The sequence below is a fragment of the Larimichthys crocea genome, chromosome XII (assembly GCF_000972845.2).
Source record: "Larimichthys crocea isolate SSNF chromosome XII, L_crocea_2.0, whole genome shotgun sequence".
Taxonomy (NCBI): Eukaryota; Metazoa; Chordata; class Actinopteri; family Sciaenidae; genus Larimichthys; species Larimichthys crocea.
Window position 1 is genome coordinate 21,453,990 of NC_040022.1, and position 24,915 is coordinate 21,478,904.

Consider the following 24,915-nt stretch of genomic DNA (forward strand, 5'->3'; position numbering starts at 1 on the left):
TTTGTTGATCTTCTTTTTTTTTTTTTTTAAATATAGAGATGTGCAGGAGAAGATCTGCCTGAATCACTTCCAAAGGACTGCCTTACAGAAGTCTTCTGGACAACAAGGAATTAAATAAAGGTAAACTAATAACAAAATGTATTTTTGTTTCTTTTTATTGAGGTTTTAAAAAAATATGTAACAGGTCCAAACATTGCAACGGAAAATGCTGTTAGAGGTATAGTATATGTAACAAGAAGTACTTTTCAGCCAAGTTTAAACATAGAAATTTAAATGTCCTACAACCTTATAATAACCCGATTCATGATAACAGGGAGACTACAACACCAGAGGGTACCACATGAATTAAAAACACAAAACAGGTTGCACAGTAAGATAACTTATATTACTTATTATATGCATTACTTGAAAATGAAAAACAAATAATAATACTGTCTTCTTTTTTTTTACCACGCCTCAAATTTGCATGTCCTGTATATACGTCTACAGATTGTTGACAAAGTCTTCTCCAGAGTAAATAATCTGTCTCAGTGCACTCAGTATCAGAGTATCAATGTCATCATCCGTGTCGATCTCAAAGTGGTAGTTTTTCACAGGAAAGATGCAGTTCAGTGGGATGCCGAGTGCCACATTCAATTCCTCCATCTAAATTTGAACAATTGAAGGAATGACAACAAAGTGTTGATCAAAGGAGATGTTTGTGTTTGAATATTAAAATGTAAATCTACATGATACTCTAACTTGAATGGCAACTCGAAAAACTCATAAAATCATCAATATAATATTACCCTTTTCTTCAGGTACTTGCTCCTGTAGACGTTCTTTATGTCTGCGTTGACTTCTGGACAAGCTTCATCAATTTTGGTGAGAATAGCCAATTGTGGAATCCCTGCCAACACAAAGCAGAATCCAAGTCAGTCAAGATCATATTTGTCAGGTTATTGATTCAACATTTTAATTAACTCTAACCCTTACCCATGTCCCTGGCTGCCAGTCTGACCTCCCTCATCTTTGCTACAGATTCAGCACTCAGTATATTTGATGTGGTGGCAGAGACGACACAAACCAGAACGTGAACATGGTCATTTAGAGTTGGGATTTTGTTGTATTTGTGATCATCCTCAGAAATTTTAGAGACTGGATTGAACTGAAAAACAAGAAATCAATTTAATTTATAATTTGGGCATGTTAATAGATTTTTATGCTGTGTAAATAGAGTGTGTTTACCTGAGTAGATTTGCTTATACGTAATAGATCACAAAGCTGGATTATGTTACTGAAATCAACAAATCTTAAGAAATGTAATAATTTACATTGTAACCATCTTTTATGTGTCCACTCATGGCCAGTTTGATGTCTTCAACACGAGCTCCTTTGTTAGTATCCTTCTCAATGCCCATGATGTCAGTGAAGGCAAAAGGGTAAAATGTCCCTGGTCCTCCTTTCTGGATTTTGTAAGTTCTGAACTGTAAAACAAAAAGGTGCAGTTATTATGACAATACAGTAGTGCTGTTCCAGCTGTGACGTTGCTTTAGTGTTTTTCTCTTCCCTCCTGTGAGTTTATTTTGAACATTTAACATGTTAGTTTCAGCATGGACTTCACTTCTTTACTTTCCTGTCTCCCAACTCAGCAACAGCTACACGCGTAGTGATAATGAGCTCATCATCCCTCCCAGTCTACTCACCTGCCTCTCATCAACCTGCAGTATATCTACTCTGGGTCTTCATCTTCTTGCCGATTCTTGTTCCAACCTAAGTGATAGCTTTACATCGGCCAAACATTTCTGATACTTTCGCAACTAACCTAGTCTTCCCTTCCTTCTTTTTGTCTTCTACCAGAGAGAGACGGCCACTCCTTCTTCCAATAAAGACTTTATCTTTGTTCCCTGTCGCAAGTGCTGCATTTTGCGACAAACCTAGTGTCATATAATGAAATGTGACTCTAAAGCTTCTTTATCACTAGTTTCATCAAGACTAGTTTCTCAGCTCTGCAATGATCATTGGTCAGTAAACAATGAGAGTGTTAAAGAGTGTTAAACTAAGTTTTATGAGCACAAAATGCATGACATCGGTTAAACCACACTCAAAATGATTCATACCTTTTTGGTGAAGCTCTCCTGAGAGATTGCATCCGCTGCAGCTCGAACAGTCACTCTGCCTTGTAAAACACTGTCCACAGAGTTGATGAAACTGGACTTTCCAGAACCAGTTGGTCCATAAAGCAGAATTCTTTGCTGATTGAGCTCGTCATTATGAGGCTGATAACCGCTCACAAACAGCAGGTCTCTGTCTTTGTTACTGTTAAATAAAGAGGTAAAGTGTTTAATAGTGTTAATAGTAAGTGTTCTTGTTTTAATCAATTTTGAGACTGACAGCAAACTAGAACCTAGAACATTTCTGAAGAAATTTTGAGTGTGCCTGACTCTGGTCGGAGCTACATTATTATTAACACTGGAGTAGCACAGAGTCTTCAGTAAAGTTAGTCAAAGGCAGGCTTGGGAGTTGCCAAGCAACCAGGGACAGCTGCAGACCAGTTAACTGCAGCTGTGCTCTGTCTGTGTGCGAGCAACTGCTGAGAGACACAGAAAATCTCAAAATGAACCCCCTCGAACTAGTGACCACTAATGCCAAACCATAAGATGTATCAAAGAGCCAAATTGACCGTGAGTGTCCTCATCTTGTCGACCACGTGAATGACGATTTCAGTAGCTAAAGTTAAAAGATGCGTAGCCAACAAATTTTCCTACGTTTCTATGTACTGTATATTTTATTTCTGTAGAGTGACATTAGCCACGAGAGCTGTTTGCTAATGTATTTTTTTGACAAATGTTTCTCTCCCTCTCCACTCTAGTGATGCTCTCACCCACTCTAGCTCTCGAACATTCTACCAATACACACCCATTGTAAATTTTGGCGTGTTTTTTGGCGATTTTTGGCAAAACACTTAGAAAAGTCATGGCACACCATTCTCAGCCGAGCCGGTCGTTTTGATACTTTTTTTTGTGTATGTGCGACCAAAACTGTGGGAGGAGTAGTACGCTGAGATTCTAAAAGTATGGGGAATAGTAAAAAAGTCTTGCAGGCACACTCAATAATATACATATATCAGTCTAAAAAGGGGTTTGCAGCCATGTAATTTTGGTTTTAAAACTAGTTTATTGAAGAAAGACCACTAAATAGCAGAGTCGCCAATGGCTTAACATATCACTCACCCCCATGGTATCTTCCTCCATTCTTCAGTTAAATCTGGCAAGTAAAAGTGCATGTTAATGTAACATATATGCCTCATATAAAAAATACAGTATTTTTTATTTAAATGAGTTTAAACAGTGTTAATTTTATATTTAGTGTATCTTACTCTGGGGTGGTCGGGGTTGAGATATGAACAAGCTTCGCAATCTTCGTTGCATAGCTACAAAATTTTTCATATAAATATATAAATATAGAATTTAAAAAATGAAAATTTATATCAATACAAAAACAAAAGACAAAGGGCATCAAGGAAATAAAATAAATACATTAATAAATAAAACAAAATAAAAAGAATAAAATGATGACATTAAGTCTACAAAAATTGGTTTTAGTGAAAAAGGTCACTGATTCTGTGAGCCCAATCTAATTTTATTTATTTCATGTGCACAAGTGCACAATACACATACAACTCAGTCAACAACAAGACAATTTAATAACTTAATAACTTTGACTTGTATATGTAGATGACTTTGTGGCAGAACAGGCAGCAGTGCTCGCTCTACATATGTACAGAAAAGACTTCCTTGTATTGTCTGCTGTTCGACACACCTTGTGAAAGGCTGGCAGTGATGGCTTTAACAACGGTCAACAACACTGTTAGCTACAGCATCACCCTAAAAAGTTTGCTCCTTAAAAACCATAAAGATAAAACCTCACCTCAACAGTTGTGCCTGTGCAGAAAGAAGTTGTTGATGATTAATATCAAGTAATGATTCTTAAATTGAGAAATTATGCTTTTTATACTCTACTACAAGTTATTTTTTATCACTTTGACAAATAATGTCACTATGTAACTTAAACGCAGTTACTTGTCAACAAATGAAAGCAGCTGATTACACAATTTGACTTTCTTACACTACTGAATCGCAAAAGACTATACCTGAGACTGTAGCTGTTGGTATCTGACTGGTGTTCTCAACACGGATATGTATTGAGGCCACATATCTTTTTTTCATAATTACTATAATACTTTCAGTTTCTTTTGTGTCATGTGATTTCAAAGAATTGCCTGACAGTATATATGGGGTGGCGTTTGTACCTGTTGCAGTATGATGGCACCACACTGCCCACCTGACCTCTACAGACAATGTTGCTTCTTTTTTTTTAGGCTTCTTCTGTCTTAGTGTAGTTTGTTGGTCTTCTTGAAAACTGTTACTCTCTTACTGTCATATAATATTCTTTGAAAAATATAGAAATGTGAAGGAGAAGATCTGTCTGAATCACTTCCAAAGGACTGCCTTAAAGAAGTCTTCTGGACAACAAGGAAATAAATAAAGGTAAATTAATAACAAATTTGTATTATTTTTGTTTGGTTTTTATTGAAATTTTAACAAAATATGTAACAGTAACAATATGTAACAGTTCCAAATACTGCAAAAGGTCCAAACATTGCAACAGAACATGCTGTTAGAGGTATAGTATATGTAACCAGAAGTACCTTTCAGCCACATTGAGCCAAGTTGAAACATAGACATTTAAGTGTCTGGCGACCCTATAGTCACCAGATTCATGATAACGGGGAGACTACAACACCAGAGGGTACCACCTGAATTAAAAATACAGAACAGGTTGCACAGTAAGATAACTTATATTAGCTATTATATGCATTGCATACTTGAAAATGAAAATCAAATAGTGATACTGTCTTCTCTTTTTTTACCACGCCCCAAATTTGCCTCTCCTGTATATAAGTCTACAGATTGTTGACAAAGTCTTCTCCAAAGTGAATAATCTGTCTCAGTGCGCTCACTATCAGAGTATCAATGTCATCATCCGTGTCGATCTCAGAGTGGTAGTTCTTCACAGGAAAGATGCAGTTCAGTGGAATACCGAGTGCCACATTCAAGTCCACCATCTAAATTTGAACAATTGTAGAAATGAAAAAGTGTTGATCAAAGGAGATGTTTGTGTTTGAACATTAAAATGTAAATCAACATGATACTCTAACTTGAATGGCAACTCGAAAAACTCATAAAATCATCAATATAAAATGACCTTTTCCTTCAGGTACTTGCTCCTGTAGACGTTCTTTATGTCTGCGTTGACTTCTGGACAAGCTTCATCAATTTTGGTGAGAATAGCCAGTTGTGGAATCCCTGCCAACACAAAGCAGAATCCAAGTCAGTCAAGATCATATTTGTCAAGTTATTGATTCAACAATTTGAACTAACTCTAACTCTTACCCATGTCATTGGCAGCAATTCTGACCTGCCTCATCTTTGTCACAGTTTCAGCACTCAGTATATTTGATGTGGTGGCAGAGACGACGCAAACCAGAACGTGAACTTGGTCATTCAGAGTTGGGGTTTTGTTGTAGTTGTGATCATCCTCAGAAATTTTAGAGGCCGGATTGAACTGAAAAACAAGGAATCAGTTTCAATAATTAATTCTGGGATGTGAATAGTTTCTTACTCAATGTATTTTTACGTGAATACATTTGTGTATACATAACAGATCACAAATCTACAAATCTGAATTAATTTATTAATTGTACATTGTAACCATCTTTTATGTGTCCCCTCATGGCCAGTTTGATGTCTTCCACACAAGCTCCTTTGTTAGTATCCTCAATGCCCATGATGTCAGTGAAGGTAAAAGGGTAAAATTCCCCTGGGCCTCCTTTCTGGATTTTGTAAGTTCTGAACTGTAAAACAAAAAGGTGCAGTTATTATGGCAATACAGTGGTTTTAGTTGTTTTCTAGTGTCACTTTGTGTTTTTCTCTTCCCTCCTGTGAGTTTATTTTTGTCTGTAAGCATGTTAGTTTAGGCATGGACATCCCCTCTTTACTCTCATGAGTGCATCATCCCTGCCAGTCTACTCACCTGCCTTTTATTGAGTGTGGCACACTACTTACTATTCCCCATACTAATTATTCTTATGTATCCCAGGCTAGTCCCACTAGTTCGAGAGGGTTCATTTTGAGATTTTGTGTCTCTCAGGAGTCACTCACTCACTGCAGCTAACCCTGGTTGCTTGGCAACCTCAAGCCTGCCTTTGACTAAACATTGTCTCTGTGCTACTGCAGTGTCAATAATAATGTATGGGCCCGACCAGAGTCAGGCACAGTCAAAATTTCTGTAGAAATTTTCTAGTTATGTCATGTGTTCAACATGTGTTCTTGTTTCAACGTCGGTGATATCTTTACTTTGGCCAAACATTTCTAATACGTTAGCTCTGTGTGATTTTGCAGCTTCATGTTTTCATCATAACTAATTCTTGTCATTCCCTACCCCAAGACCTGTATTTTAAGTCTATACCAGACTTGCCATATATTAAGCAGTGACTGTAAAGCTTATTTCTCTAGTTTCAGTATCAAAAAAACTAATTAAAATACACAGCTGTTTTACAGTACATAAAATACATGACCAAAACACACTCAAAGTGATTCATACCTTTTTGGTGAAGCTTTCCAGAAAGATTGCATCTGCCGAAGCTCGACCAGTCACTCTGCCTTGTAAAACACTGTCCACAGTGTTGATGAAACTGGACTTTCCAGAACCAGTTGGTCCATAAAGCAGAATTCTTTGCTGTTTGAGCTCGTCATTATGAGGCTGATAATCCCTCACAAACTGCAGGTCTCTGCCTTTGTTACTGTTAAATAAAGAGGCAACGTGTTACTTGTTTAAAATAGTTTTAAAAATAATTAGTCGAAGAAAAAACATTAAATAGCAGTCTCCAAAGACTTAACACATCACACAACACAACACTCACCCCCATGGTATCTTCCTCCATTCTTCAGTAAAAGCTGACAAGTGAAGTGCATGTTGATGTAATATATATGCCATATACATATATGTACATACATACACAAAAATACAGTATTTATTTTATTTATACAAGTTTAAAAGATGAATGTTAATGTTTAAATGTTAATGTAATGAGTATCTTACGCTCAGGAGAGGGTGGGCGGGGTTTGGGTTTGAACCATCCTCCAAACATAGCTACAATAAGATTTTAAGGTAACTTGTCAACAAGAAACTTTTTTTTTCATATAAAATATGTCATTAAGAAAAATGAAAATATATATTAATACAAAATTCAAATGCAATAAAGACCATGCAAGCAATAAATTAAATAAGTGAATAAATAAAACAAAATAAAAAGAATACTATGATCACATTACATAAAAGCAAGTCTGTAAAAATAAGTTTTAAAAAGTGAAAAAAGTGTTTCTGTGAGCCTAATCTAATTTGAGCATTTCATGTGCACAAGATAAGGGCACAATACATATACAACTCATTCAACAACAAGTTTCATTTTCACTTGTATATGTAGATGGCTGGCAGTGATGTGTATCTTTAATACACACTTTAATACCTGCTGTGTGTAGTATGTACACAACTCAGTCAACAACACTGTCAACTATCCACTAAATAGTTTCCTCTGTTCAACCCATAAAGATAGAAAAAAAATCTCACCTCAACAGTTGTGCCTGTGGAAAGAAGCAATGATGAGAATCAACCTTGATTCTTGAATTGAGAAATGAAGCCGTTTATGCCTAGTTCCTTTTTATCATTTTGACAATTTATGTGACTATAGACTTAAACACAATTACTTGTGGACAACTTAAGGCATTTGATTACATGATTTGACCCTGCTAAGCCATTAAATTGCAAAGACGTGGTTACTATACCTGAGAGTGTAGCTGTTGTCTGTTTGGTGTTTCAGCACTGATGTGTATTGAGGCTGCATACCTGTTTTTATAATACCATAGTTTCAGTTTCTTGTGTCACGTGATTTCAAAGAATTTCCAATCCAGGTGAGAGCTAAAGGTGCAGTCGGGTGTGTCACACATGTAAATGCCAGATAAATTCTGAACTCTGGTGAATATGTTCATGGAGAACAATTTAGTACTGTATATGCATAACCCAATCCAAATATTAATAAAACACTCCTCACTATTTCCAATTATTGGAATTATTATTATATATACATTTTATTTCCTCTATTTAATATAGTTTAGTAATTATTTTCTTTCCTTGTTTTCCTTTGTAAACTAATTCACCTCCATGTCTTATTTATATATATTATGGCAATTAGCAGACAATAGGCTGGTGTCCATTATACAACAATGATAGGGATGAAGCTTTTGATGCTTGGTGTCATGAACCTGCCCCTACAATATTTTGTTGTATTAAAAATCGAATTAAATTATGGGAAACTAATTTTATTATTATTATTATTATTATTATTATATTAAATTATTATTATATTGTGTTTTTACCTAAACAGCAGTACTGTAGTATAATGGTTCAATATGTAACAGGTCCAAACATTGAAATAGAAAATGTTAGAAGGTATACTATATGTGCAGTAATCAGAATATAATGAAAGTTTTCTACCACATTTAGTCCAGTTTAATGCAGAAATTTAGATGTCTTATGACCTGGTAATCACCAAATTTATGATTGGTGTAAAACTACAACAGAAATGACCAGAGAGAGAGCAATACAGCTTATTACAGTAAGATAACATATACTAGATATTATACACATTACATACTTGAAAATGAATCAAATAGTGACATTTGTATAGTGTTCTTTACCATGTCCATTTCTTTTTTGTATTTTTTTGTCATGGTGTAATTAAGTAAAAACTTCCTTTCCTGTATATAAGTCTACAGATTGTTGACAAAGTCTTCTCCAAAGTGAATAATCTGTCTCAGTGCACTCAGTATCAGAGTATCAATGTCATCATCCGTGTCGATCTCAGAGTGGTAGCTCTTCACAGGAAAGATGCAGTTCAGTGGGATGCCCAGTGCCATATTCAAGTCCTCCATCTAAATTTGAACAATTGTAGAAATGAAAAAGTGTTGATCAAAGGAGATGTTTGTGTTTGAACATTAAAATGTAAATCAACATGATACTCTAACTTGAATGGCAACTCGAAAGACTAATAAAATCATCAATATAAAATGACCTTTTCCTTCAGGTACTTGCTCCTGTAGACGTTCTTTATGTCTGCGCTGACTTCTGGACAAGCTTCATCAATTTTGGTGAGAATAGCCAGTTGTGGAATCCCTGCCAACACAAAGCAGAATCTAAGTCAGTCAAGATCATATTTGTCAGGTTATTGATTCAACATTTTAATTAACTCTAACTCTTACCCATGTCCCTGGCTGCCAGTCTGACCTGCCTCATCTTTGTCACAGTTTCAGCACTCAGTATATTTGATGTGGTGGCAGAGACGACACAAACCAGAACGTGAACTTGGTCATTCAGAGTTGGGATTTTGTTGTATTTGTGATCATCCTCAGAAATTTTAGAGACCGGATTGAACTGAAAAGAGAAAAAAAAGGAATCAATTTAATTTATGTTTTTGTCATGTGAATAGAATAGTAATTTTTTTTTACTGTATGTAAATATTGTGTGTATTTTTACGTGAGTAGATTTGTTTATACGTAACGGATCACAGAGCTGGATTGTATTACTGAAATCAACAAATCTGAATCAATTTAATAACTGTACATTGTAACCATCTTGTATGTGTCCACTCATGGCCAGTTTGATGTCTTCCACACGAGCTCCTTTGTTAGTATCCTTTTCAATGCCCATGATGTCAGGGAAGGCAAAAGGGTAAAATGTCCCTGGTCTTTCTTTGTGGATTTTGTAAGCTCTGAACTGTAAAACAAAAAGGTGCAGTTATTATGGCAATACAGTAGTTTTAGTTTTTTTCTAGTGTAACTTTGTGTTTTTCTCTTCCCTCCTGTGATTTTTGTCTTTATTTTTGTCTGTGAGCGCATCATGCCTCCCTGTCTGCTCACCTGCCTCTCTTTATGTCATCAACCTGCTGTGTAATCACTTGAGTCTTGCTTCAATTCTAGTGATAGCAAAACCTTGGCAAACACAATACTTTAGCTCTGTGTGATTTTGCAGCTTCATGTTTTCATCATTAATAATCCTTGTCTTCCCTGGCTCCTGTTTGTTTTCTGTCAGAGAGTCAGACACTCTCATCTACCTCTTACAACTACCCACACAATTGTTCTTATATTCTTAAATCTCCAACCCCAGCCATCACTCTTTCATCAAAGATACACTTAATCTTAAATAATTCCCTGTCCAAGTCCTGCATTTTGAGTCTGAACCTGACTTAATAATAAGTGCCATGTATTAAAGTGACTGTAAAGCCTATTTCTCACTAGTTTCATCATAGTTGCTCAGCACTGCAGTGATCATTGCACATAAAAAACATCAATTAAAATACAAAGTGAGCTGTTAAACAAAGACTGAAATGAAAATACATGACCTTGGTTAAAACCAAGTGTTACCTTTTTGGTGAAGCTCTCCTGAGAGATTGCATCCGCTGCAGCTCGACCCATGTCATTGGCAGCAAATCTGATCTGCCTCGTCTTTGCCCTGTTCCTTCTGGGAAGAGTACGCCTCAACCCCTGTTACGGCCGCCGCCGCTTCGCCCCAGCAGGTCTCTTGTGTGTAGTGTTTCCCCTATGTAAGTCCAGGTGTGCGGTTGCCAGTGAAATATTGGGTCTCAGCTGAGAAGGTATGGTCCCGATGACACCGGAGCCTGGAAGCCAAGAGGGCTGGGATTGGCATGACATTCCCCTGCATCCTCTCCTGGCCGACCAATCCGCTGGGCACAATTGCCCTGGCGCGGGCATTTAAACTGCAGCCGCCCAAGCATCGTGGCGGCTTGTTTTGTATTGTGTACTGTGAGCTCGCCTCGTCTGATGATACTCGTTTTGTTCGTATTTGAGAACTGTGGAGGTTTGTGTATTGAATTATTGGGACTGGGCAGGGATTAGTTTAATTATAGTTGCACTGATTACACGAGAGTATATTTCTGTTGGTCTCATTAGTTCAGGGGTGCTGTTTTGATGTGTATTTTGTTATTTAGTGTTAGACTTACCTTTTCACCTTAGAATATTATAGGCTCTGGTTAGAGTTCTCTTTTTGTTATATTTGTTTGTTCTTTTAAGCAGCACTCGCTCGCCCTTAGTTCCTTTTTGCCTCACCTCCTTTTGTTAAAACGATTCAAACTTTCTTTTAATAAAATACCTTTTGTTTATTAACCTTAAAATCTGGTTTTATGTTACTTCTTTCATACCCCGATATCTGGTCATAACAACCCCCATCAGGCAAATCTCCTAGCTCAAGGTAGCTGGTGCTTTTTAAGCAGTATTAAGTTATCATAAATTACATCACAATTCAAGTTAATTTAAGCCTAAAAACAAAATGGTTGTTTGTGAACGGGGTAAAAATAATTTCTATTCTTCTACTCCACAGTGATGTGCAACTAACAGAGGAAGCAGTCCGGCGGTACCTGATCCGTAAACCGATGACCACCAAAGACCTGCTGAAGAAGTTCCAGACCAAGCGCACAGGTTTAAGCAGTGAGCAGACTGTCAATGTGCTGGCACAGATCCTGAAGCGCCTAAACCCAGAGCGCAAAAATGTCAATGACAAAATGCACTTCTACCTCACTGAATAACCGATGGAAGGGAGGGATGCAACGGGTGGCTGGGTGGGCGGTGAAGAGGATTGAGAAGAGAAGGAGAGGCTGAAAATGAAAACTGCATTTTACCCCTGAAGGAGAGGTTTTGTGTTTAATGTTGTGACATGCCACAGTGTCAAGGATTAAAAGCCACTTCATGGGAGGCATTTATCAAAAAGTATTTTGTTATGTATCTTGAATTTGTTTTTCATAGTCTGAAATATCTCTGTAAATAACAGGAACAGTGTTAATGAGTGAGCTGAGAACCTTCCCCATTTCCCCATTTCATATAAAAGACAACACCCACAAGAAGTGGTTTAAATGTGAATTTATTATGGAGACACTAGTGTGTGGAATAGTGCAATGTTAATAGCATTAGATAAAAGTATAGAAAATCATTTATTTCTCAATCTCATTCTAAATCATTCAGTTTTATTGGGATAGAATTACATTATTCATAAATCATTACATTAGATAAGAAAGGTGTAAGTGATAACCCTGATGTGAAATTCCAGAGATTAAAAGAAGGCTTCAATGTACTGAAGAATATGTCTATGATCGGTTAATGTGGCACTGAATAAATATTGCGATGTGACACCAACTTGCTTGACACCAGAACTAAAGCATAGTGTGAATTTCAGCTCAGTGTTTGATCACTTCAAGATCGGGCAATGTCATTGTTGGTCACAAACCAGTCGCAGGTCATTTTTATGGCTAGGAGAATTAAAAAAAACAGAAACAAGTCACCTTCAGCAGGCGAAGAGGGCATGCAAATCTCTCATTTGTATGTTGTACGAGTCTTGGATATTCAAAAAAGCCGATCCTTTCTGGGCACATGTTGCATATATTGTCATAAGTAGAACGTGTGTTTATGTTACTCAGATTAAGGATTTGCTGCGCTGCCTCACTGATATCACGTACACAGCACTGTTTGATAACATAGAAGTATCTTATAGACGATTTTTCTACCATGAAGTAAATATTTTGATTGAAATACAGTGAACTCTGACCTTCTTCAAGCGGCGTAAAGGTGAAGTCAGGGAGGTAGTGTCTGAGCTTGGCATTGCTGGCTGTCTTCTTCATCTGGCCATCAGAGAGGCTGGTGTCAAACTGATGTTAGTGGTCAAGGGAAGACCAGATTTTAATTATTTAACTGTGGGCTGAGTTGAACAGACTACATACAGCATATTGTTGTTTGGGAACATTGAATGGATACATGGACTTCGCCTTTAAAGTCCAGAGCCTTTGTTATCATGTCTACAGCCTCTTTGATAGAGACTTCATCCTCTTCACTCACTGAAAAGAAACCAACAATGAATGAATTACATGCACATATCGTGACTGTGTACCACACGTCTAATGTACTGAAGCAATAGCCTTTCCTGTTTTGTTTAGTATTTCACACAATCACAAAGATTCCCAGAAATGCATAATGATGTGTGTCAAAGGTAAGCACACCACTGTTCTCACCAGAAAGGATAATGGGGTCAGTTTCTTCATATTTTCTCAGGACCCAAATGATTAGACGGCCCAAGTCCTGAGAATAAACACAAATTATGAGACTTTCTTAGTTGACATGTAAGAATATTGTCTTACATACTTATTTAATCTTAATAGAGTCAGAGATATACAATATTTGAGCCATAACCATCCACAAAAATCTAAGGGCAATCTATTATATTTATTACAATATAATGCATATACAGTACATCCATACCATACCAGAGAATAGATGAACTGTCTTCTAGGAGCTCCAGAGCCACATACGTTCAGAGGTGTTCCATCGTCTATGAAAGACACAGGTGAAAATAGACAGACAATAAAGATTACCTCTTCATTGTCTGTGTTTCGATGTATTATTCATAGTCTGTGGGTGTTAGTGTGTTAATCACTTTTGGCTTTGTACGTCTTGTTAATGAGTGCTGACAGCACATGCCCCTTCTCTATGTTGAAGTTGTCATAGGGACCAAAGACATTGGTCGGGATGACTGCTGTGTAGCGATGACCATACTGCTGGAAGTATGCCCTGTCAACACAGAAACACACATACAGATCGATGATCAGACATGATTTTAAAATATTTTTCTGCAGGCAGTCTGGACACTAAAGTCAAAAGTGATCCAAGAAGAGGGCTTTTAAAAACTGTTGCTTCAAATTTCACTGTGAATATAGCTACTGTAATGTGTGGTTAAGCATGTGCTTTTAATTTGTCCATGTAATTTTACTGAAGTTTGGCATTTAAGTACACATTTAAGATGTAAGTTAAAGGGTATTTATGTTTTCTCACTGAACCTTCTGTCCAAATTCAAAGTGTGTTTTTGAAGTAAGGCTTCTTTTGAAAGTCACAAAGCAGGGGAGTATAGGCTGACATAAAGGTGCAGCCACAGTTTAAATAAAAGCTACAAATGGCAGATTAGGAACTATGTCTTACGTGAATGTGACCCTTGTTTGCCATGCACAGCTGCTTACCTGTTCTGAACATCAATCATCCTTTTAGCATACGAGTATCCAAAGTTGGAGTCATGAGGTGGTCCATTGTGTATCTATGAGAATAAAGATAAGTTAAATCAGTGCTCTTTATACTTCATTTCAAGACTCTGTAGCAACATTGTACCCTAATAGTTAGTGCCAGGGTTTGGTGTCACAGAGAGCAACAAGAACTGAAAAATGGTATTGCATTGACTGTCTTAGAAATCTGAGCCGGTCACTAACAGATCATTTTCTTCCACCTTCATTGTTTTTTTTTTATTTACAATAACCATCCATCCACTCCATCCATTTCCTCTGCTTACTCAGGATTGGGTTGCAGTGGCTGCAGGTTTAGTGGGTTGTTCCTAATGTTCCTAATATCACACAATGTAGACACTATGCTACATTTTCATAAAATTTTCATATATTTTCATAGATGACTGAAATAAAGCTTGAAACAGTAGGGAGGGTGTTGCTAAACATACAGGACATCACCAGACATAAGAAAAAAAAACTTACCATGGTCTCATCAATGGGGTAACTGGTTTTGTCAGGGAAGATACAACTGGACAGGCAAGACACAACCTTGGTGACACCCATCTTGTGGGCTGTATCTAGTACATTGTCATTGATTTTGATGTTGTCCCTCTGTGAAGGTGTGAGACTGTCAGTGTTTGGGCATTGCAGTTAAAAGATAATATACACATTTCTGATATACACCACCTTGTAGGCTTAAGCTCATTAATGTACTTTTAGGCAACATTTTCTCACCAAGAACTGCAGGTTCTCCTTCATGTGTTGATAGATTCCTCCAACTTTTGCAGCTAGGTGGATGACATGAGTGGGATGATACTTCTCGAACACCGCCCTGGTCTGCCCAATATCTCTGTTTGTGTTTTAACACCACATTTGGACAGAGATTGGAAAAATATAAGTTATACAGGTTTGAAAAGATACCTTGTAATCTTAAGATGTGTAGCAACCAATAATGTAGTAACGTCCAATAATGTAATACCTGCCAATAACGGAATAATTTTGGCCATTTTAAATGTAAAAAAGCCAATAACGTATATCCTCTATATGAGTACATTAACAAGGTGAATAAGGACATACATGCTCAGATTCTTTTTTCCTTTTTTACAATATATTGAATGTAGATTAGATTAGATTAGATAATACTTTATTTATCCCACAATGGGGAAATTCACTTGTTAACAGCAGCGAAAAATAGAATCAAGGAGGGAAACAGAAGTGTACATATTTTGAAAAAATACTAAAGTAGAATGTGCAGATTTACAAAACAAGTACTAAGGTAGAACATAAACGGGAAAAAAAACAAAAATAGGAATGGGACATGAACAGGAGACTACAACATGATCAGGTGCAGGTGTTGTAAAGTCTCACAGCAGCAGGGATGAAGGACCTGCCAAACCTGTTCTCCTTCTTACACCGTGGGTGTAACAGTCTGCTGCTGAAGGAGCTGCTCAGAGACCCCAAAGTGTCACGTAGGGGGTGAGAGGTGTTGTCCGTATTGGTTTGTCTTTACCATAATAGTTACAACTATTTAATGCCACTTTCTCCAGCAGATATAAAGCATAGAAGGACAAAAAAACACCCTATATAGCCATAATATAATATAAGAAGATGCAAAGCAAGAGGACACATAAGTCATACAGCAAGTGCTATTTAATCAATATTTGCATTGTTATTGATTTAAAAAAAAATGAAATTCAACTATCTAATTCTGGTGTTCTTTTCTTTTTATAGACAAATTTGTTTGCAGGCACACTTAGGTAGAGGAATGCAATTAAAGCTACTTACACAAGATCAGCTTCCTTAGAAGAGAGGAAGATCCATTCCTCTCCATCCAGTTTCCCACCTTCCTGCTGCACCACATGCTCAATGGCTTTACCCACCAGTCCAGATCCACCAGTCACAAGGACACGCATCGGCCCAACTTTGATTTCTGACATCTTCTATATCTGTGCTGGCTGGTCAGAGTGAAAATTGCACAAAAAAGACATTTTAAGAGTCAAATCAATATTTCCTGATTGCATTACTATTACTACACTAATCTAATTAACATAAATGCATTCTTACACTCTAATTAAGCCTGCTGAACCAAATGATTACACAAATTAGTTGTCATATTGCCATAAGTCAGTGGTTTCCTTACCTATGTGTTGGGTGTAACTGTTTTAACAGTTCCTGTCTAACAAATTTCTGTGTGTGTTTATTTCAGCCTGTCCCTAGTTCCCAGTGTGTAGACATTTGTAATTAAAGATTGTAATCAAGATTTCGTTTCATGGTAAAGTATTGAAATTCATACGTCAAGTCAAGTATCATTATAAGGAAAATATTGCAAAAACAAGAAAACACTGTATTTTAGCCTTTTAGATTTAGACTTAGATTTAGATTTAACATTTAGATCTAACATTTAGATTTAGATTTAACATTTAACAATTAGGTGTAACATTTAACATTTGGATTTAAATATTTAAAATATCTCTAAGTTGACCAATATTGTTGTAAATATGCACAAAAAAAAGTGACTCTCAAAAATTCACACCAGTTTTTTAAACACTGTTTGAAGCTAAATGTGACAAAATGTTGCTGTTATTTTCAGCGTGAGCCACTTTACAAACGGCACCCCATACTTTAGCCAGTCCAAACATTATTAAATCTGCTGCTTTCAAACTAACACAGTTACACTAACACTTTTCGCTGTTCAAATCATGAAAATAAAATTTGTGCCTGTCAGAAAAGGTGTTGATGATTAACCTCCAGTAATGATTTAAAATGAGAAATTAAGCTTTTTACTAGGTCATTTTTTTACCACTATGACAAATGATGTGACTAAAACACACTTACTTGTGGACAAATTGAAACAGTTAATAACAATTTGACCCTGCTAAACTATTGAATCATAAAGACATGATTACTATACCTGAAAGTCTCCAGTAGTAGCTGTCTCTGTGAATGTCTGTTTGGTATGATGCGTGCGAATAGTTATGAAGAATATTTAGGAGGGTGTGGTTGTAACTGGCGTGATGCCCACATTGCACATGGTAACTGCTACACAATTAATTGCAGAATTTCTTGATAGAGCTGTTGGGTGACATTCAGTACTGCGAGTTATAACTGAACCTGAACCAGTTGTTACTTCCCACTTCATTTCCTATCCTTATCTTATGTTACTGCTCTCCGAAAACGGAGCCGGGTCATAACAGAATTAAAAGATGAACTTAGTAATTGTACTTAAATTGTAACCATCTTTTGTGTGTCCACTCATGGTCAGTTTGATGTCTTCCACACAAGCTCCTCAGTTAGTATCTTTCTCAATGCCCATGATGTCAGTGGAGGTGAAAGGGTAAAATGTTCGTGGTCTTCCTTTCTGGATTTTGTAAGTTCTGAACTGTAAAACAGAAAGATGACAACAGTGCCACAGTGTCTCAAACACCTGTGGTATTAAACACAATAAATCATATACCATATTGCATAATAGTTAAAATCGTTGAAGAAAAAACACATCATTCACCCCCATGGTATGTTCCTCCATTGTCTGATACTTTTCACTTTCAGGAGCAGACATTTTAGGACACTAGCAAAGTTTCCACTCGTAGTTGTTTCCGTCTCTGTGTTAGCTCAAGGAAAGGTCGGGTATGTCACAAATTTAACTCAAACATCTTGTTATCCAACTGGGTGCATTCAGACAGAATCACATTCAGCTTGTTCGAATGCATCCTTACTCTAACAGATGTTAGATTTTAAAAAACATCTAGAAAGTTCTTCCAGATTGCCCAGCCCCAACCCAGAAGTTCAGCAGTTCTTGGCCACCCACGGGTCCAGTTGAACCTGTGGAGATATCAAACACTATTATAGCACAAGGTTGTGGTCTTGCTCTAGTTCTGCTAGTTATTGATAGTGGCTTTTTGAGTTCACTGGTTTTATTTTTGCATCCTATAACTGAGAGTTCAACTGCTTTTCAGTAGTTACAAGTCGACCAACATCGCAATTTTTTTTTAACCCTTTTACCTTCCTATTAACGACTGTTTTTTTTGTTGTTGTTTTTTCCTGCAGCTTATGAATTCCCAAGGATCTGTTTAAAGATGGAGAATCAACCTTGGAGACATTTCACACCACATGCGGCCACAGACATACATGCTGACCTCTGGTGGACAACATGCAGGCACAATATATTTATTGTATGTATAATCTGATTTGGCTGTTCAGTATCAGCACATTAATGCCAATATATATGTTGATTTCTGAATGGTACGCCTTCACAAGAAAGATGCATTTTATTGGAATGCTCAGCAAAAAAAATTGTCAACCGTAGCTTTAAAGTAAAAGTATTTCATTGGATTGGTAATACAAATCTAATTATGCTTAATAATCACCAGTAGAAACGTACCTCTTGCTTGAGGTACTTGCTCTCATAGAACCTGGTGAATGGGTCCCTGTCCCTGTTCTGTTTGTCTTGAATCACACAATGCTTTCCTGCCAGTGGTTTCATACTATTCAGCTGATCTATAGGTGGCAGTAGTTCACCAGTAATGCTGCACTGCTTACTGCACTACTTAACACCGATGTTAACAATGCAGGATCCAACCTGAATGAAGGAAATGCTTTCATTTTCTTTTGTAAACATCAAGAATGCACACAATGATTGTTTATTTACATGAAAACTTCACATGGCCCCTTTAAAAAATATATCAGAGTTTGAAGGATTCTTTCAGGACCAGTTTGATGTCCTCCCATGCACTCACTGTTTTTCTCTGCTGTGAACTGTAAACTGTCCTGCAGACAGTCAAATTATGTGCCTGACAGGCACAAATATCTACAATGGTTTAATTTTACTCGGCTAAGGGAACCTGAATAGAGAAACATGGCTTGCTCACCTATTAGCTTTTTACTAACAACTGTAACGCCACAAAAAGCAGAACTTCTGAAAGGAACGTTTTTTTAGAAATACACTTATTTGCAAGAATGACATGATTTAGGTGCATCAGATCTGTTAGGGTTAGAGTCCACAACGTTGCTAACAGCCAAACATCAGGCAAGTGCAACAATACAAGACATACTGTAGCAGCCAGCTAATATTACTTACTAGTACAACTGCAAGAAAACCAGCTTTATGTCTGTCTTTATTTCATGAAGCTCTCACCAACAACTCATAGTTAGTCCCAGATTTTCTCTTGGCTTTTGGCTTTTTTTTTGGCTTGGCTTTTTGCTCAGTCTCTATCTCTTTTTGTTTTCTTAGTTTTTCCGTCAATGTCCTTTTGAGTCTTTTCGGCTATGCCATTGCATAGGGTTACTGGGTCAAATTACATTGCCCATTTGCCTAGCTCTGGTTCTGGCACGACAGACTAGCCAGTTTCACTAAAATCCTATTGTAGGAGCCATATATTGTTTTGTTTTTCAGTATTCTTGGTTTGATTTATTTGGTCTGGTTGCCACGGTGATGTGTGTGGTTTGGGTCACATGGGTGCCAGCAGATGATCGACATAGGTTATATTAGGGGCTGAATCACCTGCACTAGGGGAGGAGAGAGGCAGGTTAGGTAGCCGTAATTTTTTGTTGACTGCTTTTCGTTTAGCTTGAATGCATTGTAATACATGCCAACAGTGTACGGTAAATCACATTATCTCATCTTATTCAATACTTTGAAACGTACCTGGACTCATCGTACTTCTCTGAACATCAGCGCGTTATACCAAACATACAGGACCTAACCTCAGCCTCTCTAGCGACTTTAAAGAATTTGGAAAGCCGCAATACCTATGTAAAGCCAGTGTTCGGTTTGTCCCTTCTGGGCTGCTGTAGAAACAAAATGGTTCAAAATGGTGGACTCCATGAAAAACGACCCGCTCCCTCTGTAGATAAATAAGGCTCATTCCAGAGAAACATAAACTCAGTCAAGCAATAAAAATGACACTGAAAAAAGACAAGAAGAAAATGTGAGGCAACTGAAAAAAGGTTGCTTTTTTATTGGCGTGTTTGTTTACATATATATATATATTTATATATTGGAATAAGTGCAGTTTGTATAATTTGATCCTTATCAAAACAATGTATTGAGCAAATAAGGCTATTAATAGGTTACAGATAAGCATTAAGTTCTTCTCCACCAAGCACAGACATGATAGTTTCATAGTCTCTTGTATATGTAGATGACTTTGCGGCAGGATGGACAGCGATGCTCCACATCTTGACAGGAATCAACGCAGAATGGGATGCAGCAGCAAAGAAAACACCTGTAGGAGGAAACAAAGTGAATTCTAACTTATAATTATGGTTCTTATTGTACTTTTTCCTCTGTAGTTGCGAGATCTTCTATAAGAACTTTTTTTTTTCATGTAGAAGCTACAAAGCGCAACAAATTTCTGCTTAAAAGATTGTTTTTACCCGAAGATGGCAAGACCACCACAGATTGCCCAAGTCATCAGGCCTGGTGTGTGCTCTGTCTTGGTGATCACTGACTGCTGGCAATGGGGACACACAGTTTGTCCTGGGACGTCATGTAGTGCAGGTGTTACCACCACGTGAGTCACTGAGAATATGAAATGTACAATACAAAAAACAAAGGATTTGTCTCCATATTCACTTGTACAAGCTTAACTGATAATTACAGATCCTTGTTTAATCCTTGTTAGTATTTACCAGTAACTAATGTGATACAAATATAGATGAGACACCAACAGTAGTACGTTGTAACATTGGCAATTTTTCACACATTTTTTACACATCGTTTAAGAAATATGTGTAACTGTTGTGGCCAGCTAGATTTGTGGCCAGACATCTCTGTTTTAATAGACTTAATAGACTCTAATTTGTGCTGCCATTATCAGATTTGAGGATATCAATTCACTGACTCATCAAGACCAGCAGAGGATGCAGTCGTACCACAAATTATTTTTCTTAAGGAGATAGTCCTCTGTTTCTGTCTTTCTATTGATGATGTCCTGAAATTTAAGATGCCAATGCATCCAAAAGTATGGATTTTGTGAGAAGCCTAGAATTCACATGAGCTGTATCTGTGTGATGTGTATTTTCTAATACACCTTAGATAGATATCCTGTAACAAACAAAACTCAAAATGTGTCTGTATACCATTAGACCAGTGAACAATAGCTTTTTGTTATACGCAGAGGCTACAAATGGGCTATTCTTTTACATCCCATTGGTAAGAGACCAAAGACCTCACCCACTGACTTTTTGACACTGCAGAGGCAGAACAGAACTGGATCAGAATCACATTAACATCTGTTCACAAATGTGTGTGTGCTGTGTAAATGTATGGTCTGAGAAATGTCACAATGATGCATGTATCTCTATTGTGCTTTCCATGAAACAGCATTGTCTCGTGTCAGAGGCATCGCCTCCATGGTATCCAACAGGTGGAGGTGCTGCAGGGGAGATACCTTGCTGAGGGTACATCCCTGGCTGAGGGTTCATCCCTGGCTGAGGGTTCATCCCCGGCTGAGGGTTCATCCCTGGCTGAGGGTACATCCCTGGCTGAGGGTACATCCCCGGCTGAGGAGGGTACATCCCTGGCTGAGATGCTGCACCCCCATAGTTCATAGGTGGCCCAGGGTAAGGTGGAGCTGATTCCTGTGGTGGGTATCCTTTATCCATCTTCAGAAATCGTTACTAAATATGAGGGAAAAAATGTATTAATCATTTTTTAGCAACAATGTGTAACTTTTCTACCCTTAAATCACAGATTTAAAATGATTTGGAGCGACACTGACTTGCAATTACACCTATAGCTGCTGTAAGCTAATGATAGCTCAGTGTGATAGCCAGGCTGCCTAGACTGTCAGAGCAGGGGGAGTGTAAGTGTTTGTACCACAGGTGGTTTGGAAGAGGAGGTTTTCAGGTTTCATGAAATAAAAGACTGAAAGACAGACACAAAGCTGTTCTTCTTGCTGTTGGACTAGTAAGTAATATTAGCAGGCTACTAAGTCTTGTGTTGTAAATGGTAAATGAACTGTTCGCTGGGATAGGCTTCCACTCCCCCACAACTCTGATAAGGATAAGCCAAAGTGTCTTTATCTCACAGTGCATTCACTTAAATGCCATTCAGTATTTCCATAACACATACAGGCAGCCAGTGAACGCTTCTGCTATTTTGTTACATAGTGAAAAGCTATGCAGAAATGCTAGTGAAAATGCATGCTTGTTGATGCATAGTTTCATAGGTTTCATTACCTGAGAGGAAAATAAATCTTATCAAATGTAGATCAGAATCAGAATCAGAATCAGAAATACTTTAATAATCCCAGGGGGAAATTGGTGTAGGCAGAATGGACTCTAGAAACAGTAACAGTAGCACCTGACAAACATTGTTAGAGAATAATACTGACAAAAAAATAAATAAAAATTAGGTGTCAGAATGAATTATTGAGCTCTGTTAAGGTTGTGTGTCGTTAACTCCTAAACATTTGTTGTCTGTTGTAGGTTGGAAAGATGCTAATTGTAACTTATGTTTACTGTTATTAGTAGTCTCATAAAACACAGTAAATACAATTTACAATTTATTTGCCACTGAAACACTGAAATGCACTGAAGTGTACTTACTATCACCACCGGGGGAAAAGTGAGTGTAACTTTAAATAAAATGTCAAGCTGTATTACCACAGTAGCTCTTTATCCAGAAGCCGGATGCAGTGAGCAGGACTTTACGGTAATAGTCATTTGTTTAGTGTGAGAGGCGTGGAGTAAATGCTCTTTGGTTTAACTTATGTATGGCCCAATTGCCATCCAGATCATCTTTTAGTGATGCGACTGAAGATACGTCGAGTTTTTACATGCATTAAATCGGCATCAGTAGATTAGTGCTGTATTTATATAATATAGAAGAATGTTGTGTCACAATTTATGCTGGCCAGTCTGTTGCTCATAGTGAATAGCCCCAGTCAGTTCCTGTGCCTCATCATAAATCAGTCCTAAATCAATTAGAGAAACATGAGCCTCTTACACTGATGAGGCACTTACAGAGAATTGTTCTTGTGCCTCGCCCTGTTTTGTCTGGACAGCATGGCTGGATAAGGCTTATAACACAATAATTATTTACTATATATATATAATATATATAATTATATATATATATATATATATAATATATATATAATATATATATATATATTAATATATATATATATATATATATATATCAACATTCACACCGCACATGGAAAACTTTAACATGATGACAACAGCAGCCTATAACTGTATAACTACAAACGGGTATGATAAGATGTACCTACTTGTGATTTTCCATCCAAAAAAAGAGAGAGTTAAGCACCCTCTTTCCTGGAGCTGCCTGATCCTGAGTGAGAATGAAAGCAACACAATAAAACCAAAGAGCACTGACGGAAGAAAGATGATGACGAACAGTACTGCACACAAAAGAAAAACAACTTCTAAAAAAGATTGCACAGAAAAAGATTGTTCTGTGCTTCCTTTAGTGCGAAAAGACTGGAGAGCTGGTGTCCCCTCCCCCAGTATCTCCTCCCATTTTTTATGTAACTGGGTGTGTGTGTGTTTTTTTTGTGCGAAGTAAAGTAAACAGAATACTATTACAGTATGTGTTCAAATAATAATTAACAAGGTAATACGATTCACAAATACAGAACTCAAAAGAGAGGGAGAGATGTGTTTAGATTTTTTTTTGACCAAACATATATATCATATATCATTCATCAAACACTCTTTAATATTAATGAACACCACATAAGGTCTAGGGAGCAAATGGTTACTTCAGACAAACAGAACAAAATATCAGTTTGTACTCTCCTTTTCTGTTAAACCAGCCTATCATTGTAACAGCTTGTTTTTTCCTTCTGTCGGCCAGCATTTTCTCTGTATGAGTCATTTAACGAGATGCATGTGGAGAGGGAAACTTCCCTCCAAGCGTTCAAGAAAAAAAAAATAAAACCACAACTGAACTCATTCTTGTTGTGGAGGCTGATGGAGGAGATTCCTCTACATTTCACACTCACGAGTCGCCCCCTCTCTGTCTTTAACGGTTGTGGTGGATGACTGAGTACCAATGAGCTTGGGTCTGCTCAAGGTTTCTCCCTGTTAATAGGAAGTTTGCCAAGTGCTGGCTCATGGTGGAACTGTTGGGTCTCTGTAAATAATATTATAAAGCGTACGGTCTACTCCAGACCTGCACTGAATGAAAAGTGTCATGAGATAACTTCTGTTATGATATGACACTATATAAATAAAATTGAATTGAATTGAACTGAATGATGCATTAATAGTATTGTCTCTGCTTCTTGTGGGGGGGTATATTACCGGGGAGACAAGCCATGGAACAGAAACAATGCAGTCGTGCAGGATCACAGCAGCAGCCATTATCCATGAGAACCTGCTGGGCGAGAGAGCACAGAAACTCCAGGGGAAGACATTTAGAGATGTGTGTTTACAGCTGGTGGTTGTGATGGTGATGAAGGGAGGGAGATAGCGATAGAGAGAGAGAAGGTTGGAGTGGAGTTTCCAGTTTCATGCAGTAGCCTATAATCCAGGGCCATGATGTTGCAGTGTTTCATTGCAGAAGTCGCATTGCTTGTTCCGCAAATTACAAAATAATGTAAAAGTACACAGTTGCCCATTATTATACGGTTCATGGAATCACTTCACTTTCCACTGCGTTGTCCTGGAAACAGTATGACACATGTAAAGAAACTCCTATTAAGCTGAAGTAGAGGGAAAAAGGAAGTCCAGAATTTTGA

General features: G+C 37.4%; 5 protein-coding genes and 1 long non-coding RNA gene across 7 annotated transcripts in view; 1 reads left to right on the forward strand and 5 right to left on the reverse strand.

Annotated features, from left to right (window-relative positions):
* LOC104924492 (GDP-L-fucose synthase) overlaps positions 1-17,162 on the reverse strand; it is a 54,565-nt gene extending 37,403 nt beyond the window's left edge. The window contains exons 1-11 of the mRNA XM_027284781.1: positions 17,118-17,162; positions 15,992-16,161; positions 14,942-15,056; positions 14,690-14,818; positions 14,171-14,244; positions 13,594-13,727; positions 13,424-13,488; positions 13,172-13,238; positions 12,918-12,997; positions 12,712-12,811; positions 11,969-12,415 (exon numbers count right to left, since the gene is read on the reverse strand). Coding sequence (XP_027140582.1) covers positions 12,360-12,415; positions 12,712-12,811; positions 12,918-12,997; positions 13,172-13,238; positions 13,424-13,488; positions 13,594-13,727; positions 14,171-14,244; positions 14,690-14,818; positions 14,942-15,056; positions 15,992-16,143 — 972 coding nt within the window. The 5' untranslated portion in view covers positions 16,144-16,161; positions 17,118-17,162 and the 3' untranslated portion in view covers positions 11,969-12,359. The remainder of the gene's footprint in view (positions 1-11,968; positions 12,416-12,711; positions 12,812-12,917; positions 12,998-13,171; positions 13,239-13,423; positions 13,489-13,593; positions 13,728-14,170; positions 14,245-14,689; positions 14,819-14,941; positions 15,057-15,991; positions 16,162-17,117) is intronic.
* Positions 140-4,225, reverse strand: LOC104939779 (interferon-induced protein 44). Of its 2 annotated transcripts, XM_027284782.1 has the most exons (9): positions 4,133-4,225; positions 3,910-3,923; positions 3,359-3,412; positions 3,213-3,246; positions 2,100-2,298; positions 1,314-1,466; positions 976-1,147; positions 789-889; positions 140-645 (listed from the first exon to the last, which is right to left on the reverse strand). In XM_027284782.1, exons 3-9 carry the CDS (start codon positions 3,408-3,410, stop codon positions 484-486), a joined length of 873 nt encoding a protein of 290 aa, XP_027140583.1. In that variant the 5' UTR covers positions 3,411-3,412; positions 3,910-3,923; positions 4,133-4,225; the 3' UTR covers positions 140-483. The 2 variants fall into 2 exon arrangements, with proteins under 2 accessions (XP_027140583.1, XP_027140584.1); XM_027284783.1 differs by having other exon boundaries at positions 3,910-4,185.
* Positions 4,904-7,930, reverse strand: LOC109140980 (interferon-induced protein 44). The gene is made up of 9 exons (XM_019269744.2): positions 7,887-7,930; positions 7,672-7,685; positions 7,144-7,194; positions 6,965-6,998; positions 6,646-6,844; positions 5,747-5,896; positions 5,436-5,607; positions 5,248-5,348; positions 4,904-5,107 (listed from the first exon to the last, which is right to left on the reverse strand). The coding sequence occupies exons 3-9, from the start codon at positions 7,190-7,192 to the stop codon at positions 4,946-4,948; spliced, it is 867 nt and encodes a 288-aa protein (XP_019125289.1). The 5' UTR covers positions 7,193-7,194; positions 7,672-7,685; positions 7,887-7,930; the 3' UTR covers positions 4,904-4,945.
* Positions 8,871-11,061, reverse strand: LOC104939780 (interferon-induced protein 44). Its single transcript, XM_019269745.2, has 5 exons — positions 10,521-11,061; positions 9,721-9,873; positions 9,360-9,531; positions 9,173-9,273; positions 8,871-9,032 (listed from the first exon to the last, which is right to left on the reverse strand). Exons 1-5 carry the CDS (start codon positions 10,569-10,571, stop codon positions 8,871-8,873), a joined length of 639 nt encoding a protein of 212 aa, XP_019125290.2. The 5' UTR covers positions 10,572-11,061.
* LOC113747006 (uncharacterized) lies at positions 11,224-12,267 on the forward strand. Its single transcript, XR_003463281.1, has 2 exons — positions 11,224-11,364; positions 11,494-12,267. It is a non-coding gene; the product is annotated as an uncharacterized LOC113747006 (long non-coding RNA).
* A 2,964-nt stretch (positions 17,163-20,126) lies between the features above and the next one.
* Positions 20,127-23,647, reverse strand: LOC104934328 (cell death-inducing p53-target protein 1 homolog). The gene is made up of 4 exons (XM_010749965.3): positions 23,443-23,647; positions 21,595-21,823; positions 20,579-20,723; positions 20,127-20,427 (listed from the first exon to the last, which is right to left on the reverse strand). Exons 2-4 carry the CDS (start codon positions 21,806-21,808, stop codon positions 20,322-20,324), a joined length of 465 nt encoding a protein of 154 aa, XP_010748267.3. The 5' UTR covers positions 21,809-21,823; positions 23,443-23,647; the 3' UTR covers positions 20,127-20,321.
* Positions 23,648-24,915: the final 1,268 nt, after the last annotated feature.

Coding starts and splice junctions, on each gene's coding strand:
- LOC104939779 (XM_027284782.1), bottom strand. CDS start 3,410: ATGCAACGAAGATTGCGAAGCTTGTTCATATCTCAACCCCGACCACCC. Junction 1,467..2,099: donor AGGAGAGCTTCACCAAAAAG/GTATGAATCATT, acceptor TTTGTTTTACAG/TTCAGAACTTACAAAATCCA. Junction 646..788: donor GCAAGTACCTGAAGAAAAGG/GTAATATTATAT, acceptor GTTCAAATTTAG/ATGGAGGAATTGAATGTGGC.
- LOC109140980 (XM_019269744.2), bottom strand. CDS start 7,192: ATGTTTGGAGGATGGTTCAAACCCAAACCCCGCCCACCCTCTCCTGAG. Junction 5,897..6,645: donor TGGAAAGCTTCACCAAAAAG/GTATGAATCACT, acceptor TTTGTTTTACAG/TTCAGAACTTACAAAATCCA. Junction 5,608..5,746: donor ACATAAAAGATGGTTACAAT/GTACAATTAATA, acceptor CTTGTTTTTCAG/TTCAATCCGGCCTCTAAAAT.
- LOC104939780 (XM_019269745.2), bottom strand. CDS start 10,571: ATGGGTCGAGCTGCAGCGGATGCAATCTCTCAGGAGAGCTTCACCAAA. Junction 9,532..9,720: donor ACATACAAGATGGTTACAAT/GTACAGTTATTA, acceptor TTCTCTTTTCAG/TTCAATCCGGTCTCTAAAAT. Junction 9,033..9,172: donor GCAAGTACCTGAAGGAAAAG/GTCATTTTATAT, acceptor GTTCAAATTTAG/ATGGAGGACTTGAATATGGC.
- LOC104934328 (XM_010749965.3), bottom strand. CDS start 21,808: ATGGATAAAGGATACCCACCACAGGAATCAGCTCCACCTTACCCTGGG. Junction 20,724..21,594: donor AGGGATGTACCCTCAGCAAG/GTATCTCCCCTG, acceptor TCATATTCTCAG/TGACTCACGTGGTGGTAACA. Junction 20,428..20,578: donor GGTGGTCTTGCCATCTTCGG/GTAAAAACAATC, acceptor TTCCTCCTACAG/GTGTTTTCTTTGCTGCTGCA.